Source organism: Artemia sp. Qi Xiang Cuo, chromosome 7 (genome assembly GCF_049724085.1).
Source record: "Artemia sp. Qi Xiang Cuo chromosome 7, ASM4972408v1, whole genome shotgun sequence".
Lineage (NCBI taxonomy): Eukaryota > Metazoa > Arthropoda > Branchiopoda > Anostraca > Artemiidae > Artemia > Artemia sp. Qi Xiang Cuo.
Window position 1 is genome coordinate 69,741,162 of NC_142800.1, and position 16,180 is coordinate 69,757,341.

General features: G+C 34.6%; 2 protein-coding genes across 4 annotated transcripts in view; one reads left to right on the forward strand and one right to left on the reverse strand.

Annotated features, from left to right (window-relative positions):
* The window catches only part of LOC148950641 (uncharacterized), a 29,568-nt gene extending 27,344 nt beyond the window's left edge, over positions 1 to 2,224 (reverse strand). Inside the window, exon 1 of the mRNA XM_089092533.1 lies at positions 1,927 to 2,224. Within this exon, the coding sequence (XP_088948659.1) occupies positions 1,927 to 2,161 (235 nt within the window). The 5' untranslated portion in view covers positions 2,162 to 2,224. The remainder of the gene's footprint in view (positions 1 to 1,926) is intronic.
* Positions 2,225 to 2,501: 277 nt separating this feature from the next.
* Positions 2,502 to 16,180, forward strand: part of LOC148950642 (ubiquitin thioesterase OTUB1) — a 28,576-nt gene continuing 14,897 nt past the window's right edge. Inside the window, exons 1-3 of one of the 3 annotated variants that reach the window (XM_089092535.1) lie at positions 2,502 to 2,641; positions 15,098 to 15,202; positions 15,897 to 16,111. In XM_089092535.1, coding sequence (XP_088948661.1) covers positions 15,143 to 15,202; positions 15,897 to 16,111 — 275 coding nt within the window. In that variant the 5' untranslated portion in view covers positions 2,502 to 2,641; positions 15,098 to 15,142. Of the gene's footprint in view, positions 2,642 to 2,725; positions 2,745 to 5,468; positions 5,571 to 15,097; positions 15,203 to 15,896; positions 16,112 to 16,180 lie in introns of those variants that run through there. The other 2 variants (XM_089092534.1, XM_089092536.1) reach the window with 2 other exon arrangements.

A 16,180-nucleotide genomic window follows, 5' to 3' on the forward strand; every position in this document is an offset into this window, starting at 1 on the left:
AGCCAATTAATTCTAATTTCTGTTCATTTTGAGTTTCATAGTAGTCCAGAGCCGGAAAAAAAGGGCGACTGCAGCAATTGGGTCCAATCGGGCCCCTCATTTAAAAGAGCCCCGTGTTACCATCAAAATGTACAAAAAAAAGATTTTGAAATTTACAGCAAACTGTTTTTTGACGATAAGGGACAAGTTATGAATTATTAAAATAATTAAAAATCGATTTTGTTAAGTTTGCATTGCTGGATGAGATTAATTAATGCGTTTTTTTTAAACAATATATACTTTATGATATATAAAACTGACACTCTAAAAAAATCTTGTCATATTTATTGAATTTAATCGGGATCGATCTATATTAGAGAGTTTTGCACTACATAAGTAAACTACTATGCAGGTATATTTTATTTAAATATTTAATATATAAAGAGAGGGCCCGCAAAAAAATCCTATCGGGCCCCACACCTTTTCGATCCGGGCTGTGCATAGTACTTTCAGTTCGTCATAATTTTGAATTGAAATGTTGCTTTATTTCTGTTCATTAAAGTTTTAATATGGTTGTTTGTCTTTCTTTCATGGTTTGTTTGTCTAATTCTGTTTTATTATTAATAATAAAAGCAAAGATTAGCACTTAAACTGATCACATTCACAAATTATCTTGCGAGTCAGAGGTTACTTGCATTATTTTGTGAACTAATTTCTCATCTACAGTTGGTTCATACTGTAAAGCAATACAAACTTGAAAATATAACAAAAATAAAAAAAAATCAACCTAGAATATAGTCTAGCCTAGGGATAGTCATGCATTAGGGAGGGGCACGTGCTAAGACGTAATTATCACGGCAGCAAATATTATATTTGGAAAGGGTCTTAAAGGTGGAATATTGCACAAAAGTTGTTATCGTGGCTAGTTTCGAAGGGGATCTTGACACAAGATTCTCCTGACGATACTTTCCCATTATATGGGCACCTCGGCTATAGACAGTCGAATGAATGCAGTGTTGGAGACTCGTAAAGCGGATACCTAGGTCGTAAAAAAGGTACCTAGGTTTGGTTACGTATTTAATATATGCAATGCTTTACCCCCCCCCCCCAACCCCCCCTAGTGTGCGAATATATAGCCCAAATTTGCTTATAAACTATTATATATTCATCCTATTTTATTTTATTGCATTAGCATTAACCAAACTTGACTTTTAAGAAGTGCCCATGTAATGGGAAAGTACCCTCCTGGCTTCCATTGTGTCTTTTTGGTACTTTTACATTATGCGGGCACCGCTATATACTGTATGTGGAATGTTAAACAGGAAATGCTACAGTCACCCGACAAAACCCGTCAAACGGTTATTTACAAGACCTAAATGGATTGAAAAGCGTTGTTTCTCATGGAGTTTACAATATTTAAACGGTTGTTTTTTTGGGGTTTGGGGGGGGAGGTACCTAGGTTAGGTTACGTATTTGATATATGCTATGCTTTACCTAACACCCCCCCCCCCCACCCTTAATGCGCAAATATACAGCCCAAACTTGTTTCTAAACTATTAAATAGTCATCCTATTTTATTGTATTTCATTAGCATTAACCAAACTTGTCTTCTTTCGTGGTGCCCGCATAATGCAGAAGTACTGTCTTTTTTGTAAGGCTGCTAGGTTCATGGGCTGCTTATAATTTGTTATTCATGATTTTGATTACTACATATCAGCATCGTACCATCGCGTCCTCATATCCAGATATTAAGCATGCGTTCCTCAGGGTATGCATGTTTTTTTTTTTAATCAATTCGGGTAAGTCCCTCCTTCCTCTTGAAATGGATTCCGGCATAAAAACCCACGCAATACTATTGGTTAATCCAGCTTAGATAAATTAATGATTATTTTTTAACGGCTTGAAACTCGCAAAACTTCAACCAGTCGAATGTTAAAGAACTCAAACCTGTTTGCATAACAAACAAAGATTCGTTATGATCGTTATACGAAGGGCCACTTTGTGTCATATAGTCATTATTTTCGGCGTGACCTCTTTGGTCCACATATGAGGTGTGTTGTATATTTTCTTGTATAATCCTTCCTGCTGCATTTATTAATAATGTTTCTGATGAATCCATTCCATCACTTTTTAGACTCCTGAGAGAAATTGTCGTCAATTGATTATCCGGATCTCTCGACATTTTAAACAAAAACGATTATTTCATCCCGCAAAATATTTAAATCCTGAATCACAAGCGGTTTACAACTCGATAAGCTTCATGGAACTGCGGTTTGGCTCCTAGCAACTAGCGGGGCGGGCGTTGAAAAGCGGTCTCCGGGCTAGGGGCTAGAAACTTTCCGTATATTGTACCCACTTCAGTTTCTTCAATAAGAACAGCCTATTTAATTTACAGCTTGTTATGGAAGCTAAAGAATAAAATGAATTCTACTAATTAAATACTGATAGAGTAAAAAACATGTCAAAAATATGTATAATAAGCTTACAACTAGTGAAAGTTAATAGGGAATTCAGAGATTAATTGTAGTTTAAAACTGAAAGTGTGAACTTTCGAAACATTTAAACTTCGAAACTTAAGATTCATAATTTGATATTTTTCTTAATTAGGAATTTGTTTCCTAAGCATTGCTAGCTCTTCATTATTTTTTTTTCTTTTATCAAGGTTTGCATCTTCTTACCCGCGATAGCGTATTAAGTATTTCATTTTCTTTTTCCTTTCAGCATAATTTCAACGTTGTAAAGACGTGAGAAATTAAAATTCCTAGGTTGGAAATAAAAAATTTTGTTTTTTCTAATAGATTATTTATGTTCTCAACCATAGTTACTGTAATCTTGATTTATCCAACTTTTGACTTCAAGCTAAGTCAAAATATAAGGGCTAGGTTAAACTACTGGGTTGATTCAACCCTATGCTAGCCTATTTTTGGTCAGGCTTGGTCTTTAGCTACTTTTTGCTATCTTGGGAAGGGGATAGGTTGGGAAAACGAAAATTTCAGGGATTGTTCTACAGACTAAAATAAGTTATGGGGACTGGGAAGGTATTTTGAAGTAGGCTAGCCTACCCACCTCTACTCCTTCTCCCTCTGGAGGGCAGTGACCTTGAAAAATCTTTTTAGTTTGAAAATAAAACCTTGAAAACAGATTGGTAAATTTTTTGCAGTTACAGATTGGTAAATTTTTTGCATTGACTTATGAATAAAGTAAACATACCACCATGCCTTTTTGGTAAATTTTTCGCAAATGATATTATTGACTTAGCCTAGTCTATGAATAAAGTGAATATATCACTTGATGCCTTTTTTTATGGGTAAATTTCTACCAAATCATATTATTGAGTTAGGAATAAAGTGAATACACCATCAGATGCCTTTTTTTTATGCTGATTACAAATATAATAGGCCTAATCATTTCTATTGGAAATGAATTTCAGCCCCCCCCCCCCTCCCCTATATATGCCAATTCAGGGTTAAGTTAGGTTGTAGAAATATATTCCCTGAATTGGCATATATAGAGGGGGGGCTGATATTCATTTCTGATAGAAATGATTACTATATTTGTAATCAGCATAAAAAAAGGGGTCAATATCTACCAAATCATATTAGGCTATTGAGTTATGAATGAAGTGAATACACCATTTGATGCCTTTTTTTTATGCTTATTACGAATATAGTCTAATAAGCATTTCTATTATAAATGAATTTCAGCCCCCCCCCCTATTTATGCCAATACAGGGGTGGGGTGGGTTAGGTTAGGTATAGCGTATATAGGGGGGGGGGGCGGTAATTCATTTCCGATAGAAATGATTATTATATTTATAATCAGCATAATAAAAGGGATTAAATGGTGTATTCACTTTATTCCTAACTCAATAATATGATTTGGTAGATATTTACCAAAAAAGGCGTCAAGTGGTATATTCACTTTATTCGTAAGTCAATAATATGATTTGGTGAAAATTTACCTTTTTATGCTCTTTACAAACATAATAATCACTTCTATTAGAAATTCAAATTTTGAGCTCTTGAAAATAAAAAAAATATAAAGGGTGTAAAAAGGCTTAAAACATCTGTTTTAAAACTTAATGTTTCATAATAAATACTTTTTTTTTAATGCACAAGCACTGACTCCACAATTAAGTTGGATAAATGAAAATTGTAACAGTAAATTTTGCAGGTACTCCTTCAATAGGCCTATACCCACTCTTTTATATATCTCAAACTGAAGAATAAATGAAAAATCTGTTTTGACAGGATGATGCAAGACACCCCTGTAGAGAAATACAATTTATAGCATGGTTTTAATAGCATATATGATATTTAAAGTGTTGTGTTTTGGGGGGAAAAGGTACCTAGGTTAGGCTAGGTTTTTATATTTTCGTCATTTTCAAGAGCTCAAAAAGGGCTTAAATTTGAATTTCTGATAGAAGTGATTGTTATATCTGTAAAGAGCATACAAAAAGGCATTGAGTGGTACATTCACTTTATTTGGAAGTCAAAAATATGATTTGCAAAAAAATTATCACCTTTTTTTATGCTCTTTCCAAATATAATAATCATTTTTGTCAGAAATGAATTTTACCCCCACCCCTATATATACCAATTCAGGGTATATATTTGCACATTAGGTGAGGGGGGGGGGGGTAGAGGTAAATTTTATTTCTGATGTAAACCAGAGGTAATTTTAAACTTCACCCCACCCCCCTAATGTGCAAATATATGCCCTGAATAGGTATATATAGGGGGTGGGGTAGAATTCATTTCCATCCAAAAAGATAATTATATTATGTTTGAAAGAGTGTAACAAGAGGCATTGAGTGGTATGTTTACTTTATTCATAAGTCAATAATTTGAACTATAAAAATTTTACCTACAGATCTTGTGCTGAAATGAAGTACAAGAAAGCTGTTTTCAGCTTCATAACTTTGCTGAATGCCAATTTGTGAGCTTTCAAAGATCTATAAAAACATTTCCTAAATTTGGAAAAAAAAATCATTGATATGGGATTAAACTTCTGCTCAAATAATAGGAATTGCATTTTCAAAACTAAAACTAAGATAAAATTCTTCTTTAGCTACTTTTGGCTATCTTGGGAAGGGGTTAGGTTAGGAAAATGAAACTTTCAGGGATGGGTCTACATGCTAAAGTATGTCCTGGGAAGGTATTTTGAAATATTTACCTCCACTCCTCCTTCTAGAGGGTCCTGAAATTTGCCTACATGACATGACCTATTGAAATTTTGAAAAAACAACATTTTACCTTAATTTTCAGTTATCAGTTTTATTTTCTCTGGCTTTAATTCTGAAAAATGAAATTCATGTTATTTTAATAGAATTTTAAGCCATATAAATGTTTTTTTTTTTTTTTTAATTTATGAAATGTATTTTCATATGTTTAAAACCTTATAAATCAGAATTGAGCAGAGTTGTGAAGCTGAAAAAAATTTTGTTGTACTTCATTTAAGCAGAAGATCTATTCTGCAAGGTTTCACTTTTATAACACAGCACTTCAGCAACTGTCAGGTTTGCAGATCAACTATTCCACTTTCAATTAATAAGAAGGATATCTGATCCTTCATTTAGACATCCAAGATAAGTATGTTGAGGAACTTTTTCTATTGTTTGATTTTTAACTTCAAATTAGGGATGTCAGTTATTTGTCTTTTTGTAATGACTGTCATTTTTGTTTTTTCTGTGGTTGATAATTCCAGGTCTGGATCTTCTGCCCAAAAAGTTAGCTGATTGATCATTTGCTTTAGTTTTGGCTATTATTTCTGTTCCTTCATGTCTTGTTAACCAGAAGCAGATACTGTCAACAAATATTGAGCCCTTTATTTAACCATCATTCACTGTGCTTTTATATTGACCTATATTGTATATTACAATTTTTTTGGTCCAAAAGTAAAATCTTTAAAAATAGATTTCCTGTTCAAATGAGGCACAAGGAAGTGTCTAGCGCCTTGTACCTTTTCTCAGTCTTGGTTTATAATGTTCTAAAGATTTGTAGATCTGTTTCTTAAATTTAGGAAAAACTCTTTTTCCACAAAATATGTTTTTCAAAGAAAAGTAAAGAACTCCATTAAACAAAAAATGAGCAAAAATAAAATCAAATAATGTACCAAGCTCAAAACTACCACAAATAAGCATCTATAAATAAATGAAACCCAAAACAAACAGAAATTAGAATAAATAACTGAGTCAAACTCTAAACAAGCAGAAATTAACATAAGTTGGGTGCAAAATCCCTATGCCTTCCCAAGGCCAGAACAAAATTTGCACTTTACTGAAAAAAATACAAATGAATGTGCATTGTCAGTTTAATATGCATATACTGATATTTAGTGATCAAAATGTTAAAATTATTTGATTTATTAAAGTTATAAAAGTAAAAACATCTATATTTTTTTCAGTAAAGTACAAATTTTGTTCTGGCCTTGGGAAGGCATAAGGGTTTTGTGCCCAACTTATGTTAATTTCTGCTTGTTTTGAGTTTGACTTGGTTATTTATTTTAATTTCTGTTTGTTTTGGGTTTCATTTATTTATCAATGTTGAAATGTGGTAGTTTCAAGCTTGGTAGATTATTTGATTTTATTTTTGTTAATTTTTTGTTCTTTACTTTTTTTTGAAAAACTTATTTTGTGGAAAAAGTTTTTTAATTAATTTCTGTTCGTTTTATATTGACATAGTCTTTTCAGGGAAAAAGAAAATAATACTAAATCTTTTCGTTTCTTAAGACTTTATAGTTTGGCCTGCTATTTGTATGCTGGAGAAAAATTTTCAGCAATGTTTAACAACATACACCATTTAAAAAATCTGGACACAAATAGTACTGTTTAACTTAGTTTCATACCTCCTCTAGTTGACCTGAAATGGAAAACTTGATACCATTTGCAAAAAAATCTGTTTACTTTCTTTGATAGCTTTGATACACTTATGCTATTTTGATATGGTTAAATTTTAAGAGCAGAAGTAGCCCCAAAAGTTTGAACATAATACCCTCAGTTGTTCTTGTGATTGGGAATTAGCATTATCTAATCTTAAGGCAACATTTAGTTTGTAAACATAATGGGCAAATGGGAGGGTCGGAGTGGAAGGGCGATTAGTTGCCCTCCAATCACTTTCGACTATTAAAAAGGGCAGCAGCCCTTTCTATTTTCAATCAAATGAGCCCCTTTCAAAGTTCCCATGACAACTCCTTTGATACAAAGTGCCCTGGTCTAAACAACAACTACAACAAAAAATATTACTAATCACTTTCAACTGTTAAAAAGGGCACTAGCCCTTTCAATTTCAAATCAAATGAGCCTTTTCTGAAGTTTCTATGATAACATCTTCTATAAAAACCTTATATGCCCCCAGGGCATAACTTAAAACCTTTGCCCTAAGGGATGTGGTGGAGTATCCTCCTCAAAAACATATTTTCTATCCGTAAATCAACTATGCTTACCAAAATGGCTATCTCAAAATTTTATTGGATGTGTTTGGGGGAATGGTGGGCACGGGGTGGGGGCTAGTTGCCCTCAAATCACTTTCGACTATTAAAAAGGGCACTAGCCCTTTGAATTTCCAACTAAATGAGCCTTTTTTGAAGTTTCTACAACAACACCTTCTATAAAAAACCTTATATGCCCCCTGGGCATAACTTAAAACCCTTGCCCCAAGGGTTGTGGGGGAGTGTCCTCCTCAAAAAGATATTTTCTATCAGGAAATCAACTACGCTGAACAAAATGGCTATCTCAAAATTTTGATTGGATGTGTTTGGGGGAATGATGGGCGTGGAGGGGGGTTAGTTGCCCTCCAATCACTTTTGACTATTAAGAATGGACACTAGCCCTTTGAATTTCCAATTGAATGAGCCTGTTTTGAAGTTTCTACAACAATGCCTTCTATAAAAACATTATATGCCCCCTGGGCAAAACTTAAAACCCTTGCCCTGAGGGTTGTGGGGGAGTGTCCTCCTAAAAAACACATTTTCTATTTTGAAATCAACTATATTGACAAAAATAGTTGTCAAAAAATTTTTTCTGTATGTTTTTGGGGGAAGGATGGGCGTGGGGGGGGCGCTAGTTTCCCCAAACTCCCTTTTAACTATTAAAAAGGGCACTAGCACTTTGAATTTCAAATCAAATGAGCATGTTTTGAATTTTTTACAACAAGGCTTTCTATAAAAACCTTATATGCCCCCAGGGCATAACTTAAAACCCTTGCCCCAAGGATTGTGGGGGAGGGCCCTCCTCAAAAAGATATTTTCTATCTGGAAATCAACTAGGCTGAAAAAAATGGCTATTTCAAAATTTTGATTGGATGTGTTTGGGGGAATGATGGGCATGGGGGGCTAGTTGCCCTCCAATCACTTTTGACTATTAAAAAGGGCAATAGGCCTTTGAATTTCCAATCAAATGAGTCTTTTTTGAAGTTTCAACGCCTTCTATAAAAACCTTATATGCCCCCAGGGCATAACTTAAAACCCTTGCCCCGAGGGTTGTGGGGGAGTGTCCTCCTCAAAAAGATATTTTCTATCTGGAAATCAACTATGCTGAACAAAATGGCTATCTCAAAATTTTGATTGGATGTGTTTGGGGGAATGATGGGCATGGGGGGGGGCTAGTTGCTCTCCAATCACTTTTGGCTGTTAAAAAGGGCACTAGCCCTTTGAATTTCCAATCAAATGAGCCTTTTTTGAAGTTTCTATGACAACGCCTTCTATAAAAACCTTATATGCCCCCAGGTCATAACTTAAAACCCTTGCCCAGAGGGTTGTGGGGGAGTGTCCTCCTCAAAAACATATTTTCTATCTGGAAATCAACAATGCTGAACAAGATAGATACCAAACTATTGTTAGTGGATTTGTTTGGGGAGACCAAGATGCGTGGGGGAGGCTAGTTGTCCCTCTATCTCGTTTGAATACTGAAAAGGTCACCAGCCACTCCAATTTCCAATCAAATCAGCCCTTTTCGAAGTTTCTACGATAACTTCTTTGATACAAAGTGCCTGGGTGCGGAGAAAAAAAAACAACACATTGTACCCACATCGTTCTTTACTTAGGCAGTGCTAGCGCGCTGCCTATGATTTAGGAAAAACACCTTATTATGGCTCAGAATTCTTTTGAAATAATGAGAATTGTATTTTTAAAACTAGAGCCAATGAAAAAAAATTGAAAACTGAAAATCAAGATAAAATACTTTATGTCAAAATCTAGATAGATATAAGTCATCTGTACAATATTCAAAGCCCAAGAAAGAAGGCAAGGGAAGAGATGATAGCTTGATGATGATGCGTTGCCAGGCTAAATTTTTGGTCCTGAAATCATTCCCAAAGGTTTTATTCACCTAACTCAACTACTTTTCAAGATAGCTAGTAGCCCTTTGACTAGAACTCTACTGTAGTGAATATTATTTTAGACAAACCAATTGGTACTATTTTTTATTACTATTTTGTTTCTCTCAAAAGAGCCATCTATCTCATGTTACCAAAAATGTGATTCAGTCTAGATGCAGTGGTGGATTATTATTTTGTTTTAATAATTTAGGAATGAGATTCAGGAATTTAGACTTTTACTAGGAAATCTAATCACAATATAGTCTTAGGTCTTAATGTGAATTTGCTAGATTCTTGACAAGTTTGCACTTCACAAAATTAATTTTATGTTAGGCTTTTGCTTCATTCTACTGTATAAAATTTTTTCTTTTATCTTGGATAGTAGTTGAGTTGGGAGAATGAAAATTTCAGGAATGAAATCAGAACTAACATTATACCTCAGGAGAGGATTCTGATAAAGTTCTAAGCTATGCTAAAGCTGTATCTGTTCTAGTTCTATATATGGCTATGTAAAGTTCTAGTTCTAAAGCTATGTCTTAAGCAGGGCAAAAAAGCTAACAGAAGTTGTATGAAAAATAAACTAAAAGTTAAAAGAAACATATATTAGACTTAATAAAAAATTAAACCATTAATGAACATATAATGTACCAAAAATAGAACTTATATTCAACCCAAACTCAAAACGAACAGAAATTACTAGATGTATGAACTGAGAAGTCGGCCTTCCTGTACCCCATTTATAGTAAAAAACAACAACAAATGTTAAAGTTAAAAAAAAAAAAAAATAGATATTAGATTTAATAAAAATGGAACCAATAATGAACCTAGAATGTACCAAAAATAAAACTGATCTTCAACTCAAACTTAAAACAAAGAGAAATTATTAGATATGTAAAGAGACTTCTGATCATGAAATGGCTAGCAGACACAAAATGGGCCAGCTCTCCAATTGTGATGCTGGACTTCAACAAGAGGTTTTTATGTTCCAAAATAGAATACTCTCTAGAAGTGTTTGAAGGCTGTTGCAAGATAAGTCTTGCAAAGCTAAACATGGCAATAAAGTTGGTGTTGGGTCTCCAAAATCATATGCCAACTTGTAAACTTAGAGTGCTCTCTGGAATGCCTTCAACACAAGACAGGAGAAATATAATAATTGTTAAAAATTTCACAAAGATCCAAGCAATTAGCTATAATCATCCAGTTCCTGAAATAACTTTTGCCCCTTGTCCCTTGGAAAAAGTAGATGGTCAAATTAGTTCTTGGGTGCTCTTGAAAGATCTAGTTTTGAAACGGGAAAATGAAGTCATCCAATTTCACCATTTTCAAGAGCCCCCCAAATGGAAGTTTGAATCAGTGAAACTTGCTTGGAACTTATACCAGACAAAGAGTCAAGCTATCTGCCTAGTCCAGTTCCAGGTATTTTCAAGCAGAAAATGACAACCTGCTTCAGGAATTTCTTACAAATATTTACAGGTGGGTCACTGAAAGGAAGCAGGGCAGTAACAGCTTTGGTGTTCCTGAATATTGCTTAAACATATCCACTAGGCTTCCAAATGACACATCCATCCTTACAGCTGAGCTAAAGGCTATTGCTCTCAGACTCTAAGTCTGCCTTACAGCTCATCAGCCAGGTCTGTAGGTCAGTCACAGACTCTGATATAGAAATTTGCAAGACATTAATAAGGAGTTTTCAAGAAAGAAACATCAATATTTATTTCCATCACAAACCAAGTCACCAAGGTATTAAACACAACGAGATAGCCAATTTACTTGCAAACAAAACAGATGACATCAACACAGACCCAATATTAAAATCAAAAACTGTACATGACACAATTCAATGAAGAATTCCCAAGAAGAATCTACCATAGCTGGTACTAATTTTCCATCATGTGAAGAAAATGCCTTATACTTACGAATTTGAAGTGATACATTGGCCCTGAGGAAAGAAGAATACAACTGGGAAAAAAGAGGGAACCCAAATTGTAGATTTTGTTCTTTGGTCCCTGAGACTTCACAACACTTCATCTTTAGCTGCAATAGTATTGCTAAGTCAGCAAATAAAAGAAGAAATACTTTTCCTAGGCTAAAAATAAAGCCTGACACAAGTGAACTACTTAACACCAAGCTGCCAGGAAATTAGAGAAAGAATATTATTCTTGGGGATTATTCGTTTTTTTAAGGTGGAATGATATAGTTTAGCATGGTTGACCTGACCCTGAAATCTTCTTTAGTCGGGTTAATTGGAATGAGGAATATAAATATTTGAAGCAAGTAAACCCACAATTTTTTTTTTTTACAAAGCCAAAAGGAGACTGTTTTTAGACTCCAAATGCCATTTTTCTGAAAAAGAAGAAGAAGAAGATATAGAAACTGGGAAGTGGTCCCCCTTATATCCCAGTTATAGTGCTAATGTCATTTGCGCTTTACTGGAAGGGAAAAAAATGAATGTTAATTCAAATAAAAACTCAATCATTCATTAGTTACACCATTTTGACAACCTCTATGCACATGACGTGTTTTGCTTTGGTTCAACACTCCCCTCGACATTCTCTGAAAGGCTCACCTGAATTCCGTTTGTCTTTTTAGAAAGGAAAGGTCAAACATGATCACTTGTCTCAGTAACATATACTGTATGTAAACAACAGACAAATTCCATAGTTTACAGTCCTTGCCCTGATGGCTGTAGGGGGTTGACATCCCCAAAGACATAGCTATTGGACTTTTCAAGTATGTTGATTAAAATAGCTATCTCATAATTTTGATTAGGTATGATTGGGGAAATGATAGGCAGAGGGGGTTGTTTGCCTTCCAATTACTTTTGGCTCTCAAAAAGGGCACTAGAAATTTCAATTTCCAATCAAATGAGCTCCTTTCGGAGTTTCCATCACGACTCCTTCTATACGAAGTGCCTTGGTAAAAAAAAAGAAATACATTGTGCTCACTTCACTCTTTACTTAGGCAGGGCTATTGTGCTGCCTACAAAATATGACCAATGTGTATTTCATTCTGTGTAGGTTAGTTCTGCATCAGAAGCATATACCTTACAGTTGGCATATGTCTAGTTTAAATCGTCCAAGTTCACAGTCTTGTGGAGTTTGATGAATATGGGCAGATTTGATCTAGTGGGCAACACCCTTTGTATCTTTAGTTTGTAACCACTGGAACAATCTTTCAGAGGATGGTGTATGCCCTGAAAGTTGCAGGTAATTTAAGAGCTAAATATCCAGTAGTGATTTTTTACCAGCATAAATATAAGGATCCCAAGTTTAGTTCTGAGATATGAAAAGTGTTGAATATTGGAAAGTATTGTTGAAGTGTTGAGATATGAAATTATGTTAAGCTTTGCATTGAGCAATGACATCAATTCAAAAAAATTTAGGGGGAGGAGGTGGGGCAAGAATTTTTTTTAGTTCTTGTGGGGATAGAAAAAATGCAGAAAACACTAAGCAAAATACCTGTTAGTTATCAGTTGTCTTGTTAGCCAATTTTGCTGACTGAATATAGCACAAAGCTAAAATGTGACTTAGGTACTAAATAGAAATAACATGTCATTTTACAACATCTAGGGGGCACCCCCCCCCCCCCAATTGAGTCACTGCCTTTGAGTATGTCTGAAAAAAAATACCTGCCCTTTGTTGCTTTAGTCACGTGTTCTTTCAATTTACCTGTATATGAATTTGTACTTGCATGATGCTACCACTACTAATACTAATCAACTCACTGCAGCATCGAGCCGCCTGAGGCCAACTCAGCTATGCACGCTACTCCTCCATCCCAATTTATTTAAATCCTCCCTCTCTGCACCCTCCAAAGAAGTTCACATTTCCCTTAAATCTTTCCTTATGACATCCTCCTACCCCGTTTTAGAATGACCTGATTTTCTTTTGGCCCTAGACGGTTGGCTGAGGACAACATCACCTTTTTGCCTTCACTTATTCCTAGTTTTAGCGATTTAGTGTTCTTACCATTAATTTTTAGACCTATTCATGCACCCCTGAACCCTTAAAACTTGTGATAATTCATTTGTTTTGCTAACATTTTCATCTAGAATGCATTATTATCATCAGCATAATCTAAGTCAAGGATAGTTCTTACTTCTCCACTTGGTTCTGTCTTTTCCCATTGCCCTTGCTGTGCTCCTTAAAACAAGGTCCATGAAAATGATTCATATTAAGAGGATAGGATGCAATCCTGCTAAATTCCTGATTTAATACAAAACCAGCTACTAACCTCATTTCGTACCTTAACTACAGCAATGTTGTTCTCATACATCATACAAGGATAAAACCTTTTATAAAGCTTGCTCATATCAAACGCTTGCTCGTAATCTATAAAACTGAGGACTAAAGGTGTTTCGTGACTCGACACTTTTCAATTGTTAATCTAAGAGTGAAAATTTGGTCAGTACATCCTCTACCTTTCCTAAAACTATACTGTTCGCCTATTAGAGCTTTATCTACAGCATTTTTAAGCCTAAAAGGTATGATCATACTAACAAATTGGTTTCTTCCAGAAACTAAATTAATAACTATTGTAATTGCCACACTCTTGTCATCTTTCTTATAGGGGTTTAATTAGAATTTTCCTAAAATCACTAGGTACTTCCCTTTTAAAAAAATCATATTCATAATTTTCAGTAATTAATCCCTTATTCCATGATCACCATATCTAAAAAAAAATCATTTACCATGCTATCAGCACCTGAGGCCTAATTATTTTTGAACTTTTTAGTACTGTCACTAATTCTTCCTCACAAAATTAATCTTCTTTTACAGCCAAAGTGTCACAAACACTCTCTTAAGATTGAAGCCTCTCTTAATCTGCTTAGGCCTTCTAATTTTTCTGCAGCTTTTATCTTTTCCATTCTCAAAGGGCTTCATTAAGCATTGGTAAAAATATATCTATTTGGGCACACAATTTTCAAGGTTTATTTAAAATTTGTCAAAAGCAGGTAAAAACTTTAAATTAACAACTCATTACTTTGAGTAAATTTTAATTGAGGTTTGCTAATTATTCAATGCTCCTGATTTTTAAACTTCTACTTTTGCATGTTTTATTCACATAGATCTTTAATGCAAAAATATTCAAACTTGGTAAATTCATGCAGCAATTTTAATCCAGGAACACTGCTGAAGAAGATGAGTATGGCCCTTATTAACATTTTCAAGAAACAATTGTTGGGTCTAATAAAGATTTTTTAAGAGATGTTGATGCAACTTCAGCATAAGTTCGTCTGAACAGGCATGAAGCCATGCATTTTAGGGGGGCGACTAGCTTATTTGTTGTGTTTTTTTAGTAGCAAGAATATTTAAATATCTTTGAACTATACTGGGAGTTAAGCTTTCAGCTGAGATAAGATTTACTTTGCATTGATTGTCTATTTGTCTTTCATGATTATAGCTGCCAAGTGAATGGACACCATGTATAGGTCTGTTTTTTAATATTTAATTTTAGAAAACATGTTTTTTTATCACACATTCTATGTAGTCTTTCACGTAAAGCCTCCTAGTTTTAAATAAAGTTGTTATTGATATCTCCTTGTATAAACAGTACAAATTCATCTCATTTTTGTCAGGAAAGGTATAAAAACGTATCAGTTTTTGTTGCCCTATGAAAAGTTTAATTAAATTTGAATTAGGGTTTTCTATCAAAAGAGCCAAAACCCTGATCAAGTAGAGAGAAGCAACAGCTTAGCTGGCTTTTTTGTTAACTAGTTCCATTGTATTTGTGTGTATAGAGATAATAATACTATTTTATTTGTTTTTTCTTGTATTATTTATCTGGATATTCGCTTTTTGAAGGTAAACTGCCAACTTGAAGTGAATCAGATCTGACAGACCCAAAAAATGGCTGCAGCAAATCAAGATGAGCTAATTATGAAACAAGAAAGTGAGATTAGCAAAGAGGTAAGCATTTTCTTTTTAAAAAAAAAAAAAAAAAAAAAAAAAAAAACGCAGTTTCAGCAAAATTAAAAGAGAGTAGCCTATCCTACCAGCAGGTTCTACCAGCATTTTCTCACCAGCAGGTTCTACCAGCAGAACCAGGTATTTTTCTGCCTCACAGGTTATCTGAAGTTCAGATCTTACCTAGGAATTTGTTTAACCGTAAGGTCCCCAGACTCGTAATGGCTGAGCTCGCAGAGTCACACCACTAACTCCGACCCCAATCCAAAGGACTGGTTGCACCACGACTCTGATCTCCGTCCCAAAGAACAGTAGGAATGCAAGTCCAGCGTGCCATCCACTCCGCTGGGGCGGTTTCTTCGAGCCATAATTAGTGGAGAAACTTCATTAATCCGACGTCGACTGACATCAAAATTAAGGTAGGTTTACTGTCTGTGTTTTACCCGGTACAGTTCTTTCTCGAGGGGGTGGGGATTTAATACACCTACCAGTCATGGGCCAAAACTGGTCGAAATCTTTTCCGAAAAGCTTTTCAAAATACTTTAACGTTTTATAAATATGGAGGTTCAAATCTTACTTTTTTTTCTCGAAAAAAAATTAAGCAGTAGAACAACTTTGCTGTCAAGTTGCAAACTTCTTGTCCTGTTGTAAAAGAAAAAACTTTGTAGTTAAAGCCAGCCCCGTTTTTCTTTTTTAGATTGCTGAAAAGGTTCCCCTTATTGGTAAAGTGGAGGAATTAAATGCATTGGAAGATGAATATAAAGCAGATGAGAAATACAAGGAAAAAGCCAAACGGCTTGAGAAGAAATACAAAAAATTGCGACGTGCACGCCCTGATGGAAACTGCTTTTTCAGAGCTGTGGGTTTTCGTCTACTAGAAGAGATGCTTCAAGACAAAGACCAGCAAAAGAAGTATGATATTTTGTTTTGCTATCCCTATTATTGCTGATATTCCTATTAACATTTGCCTAATTAGGACTT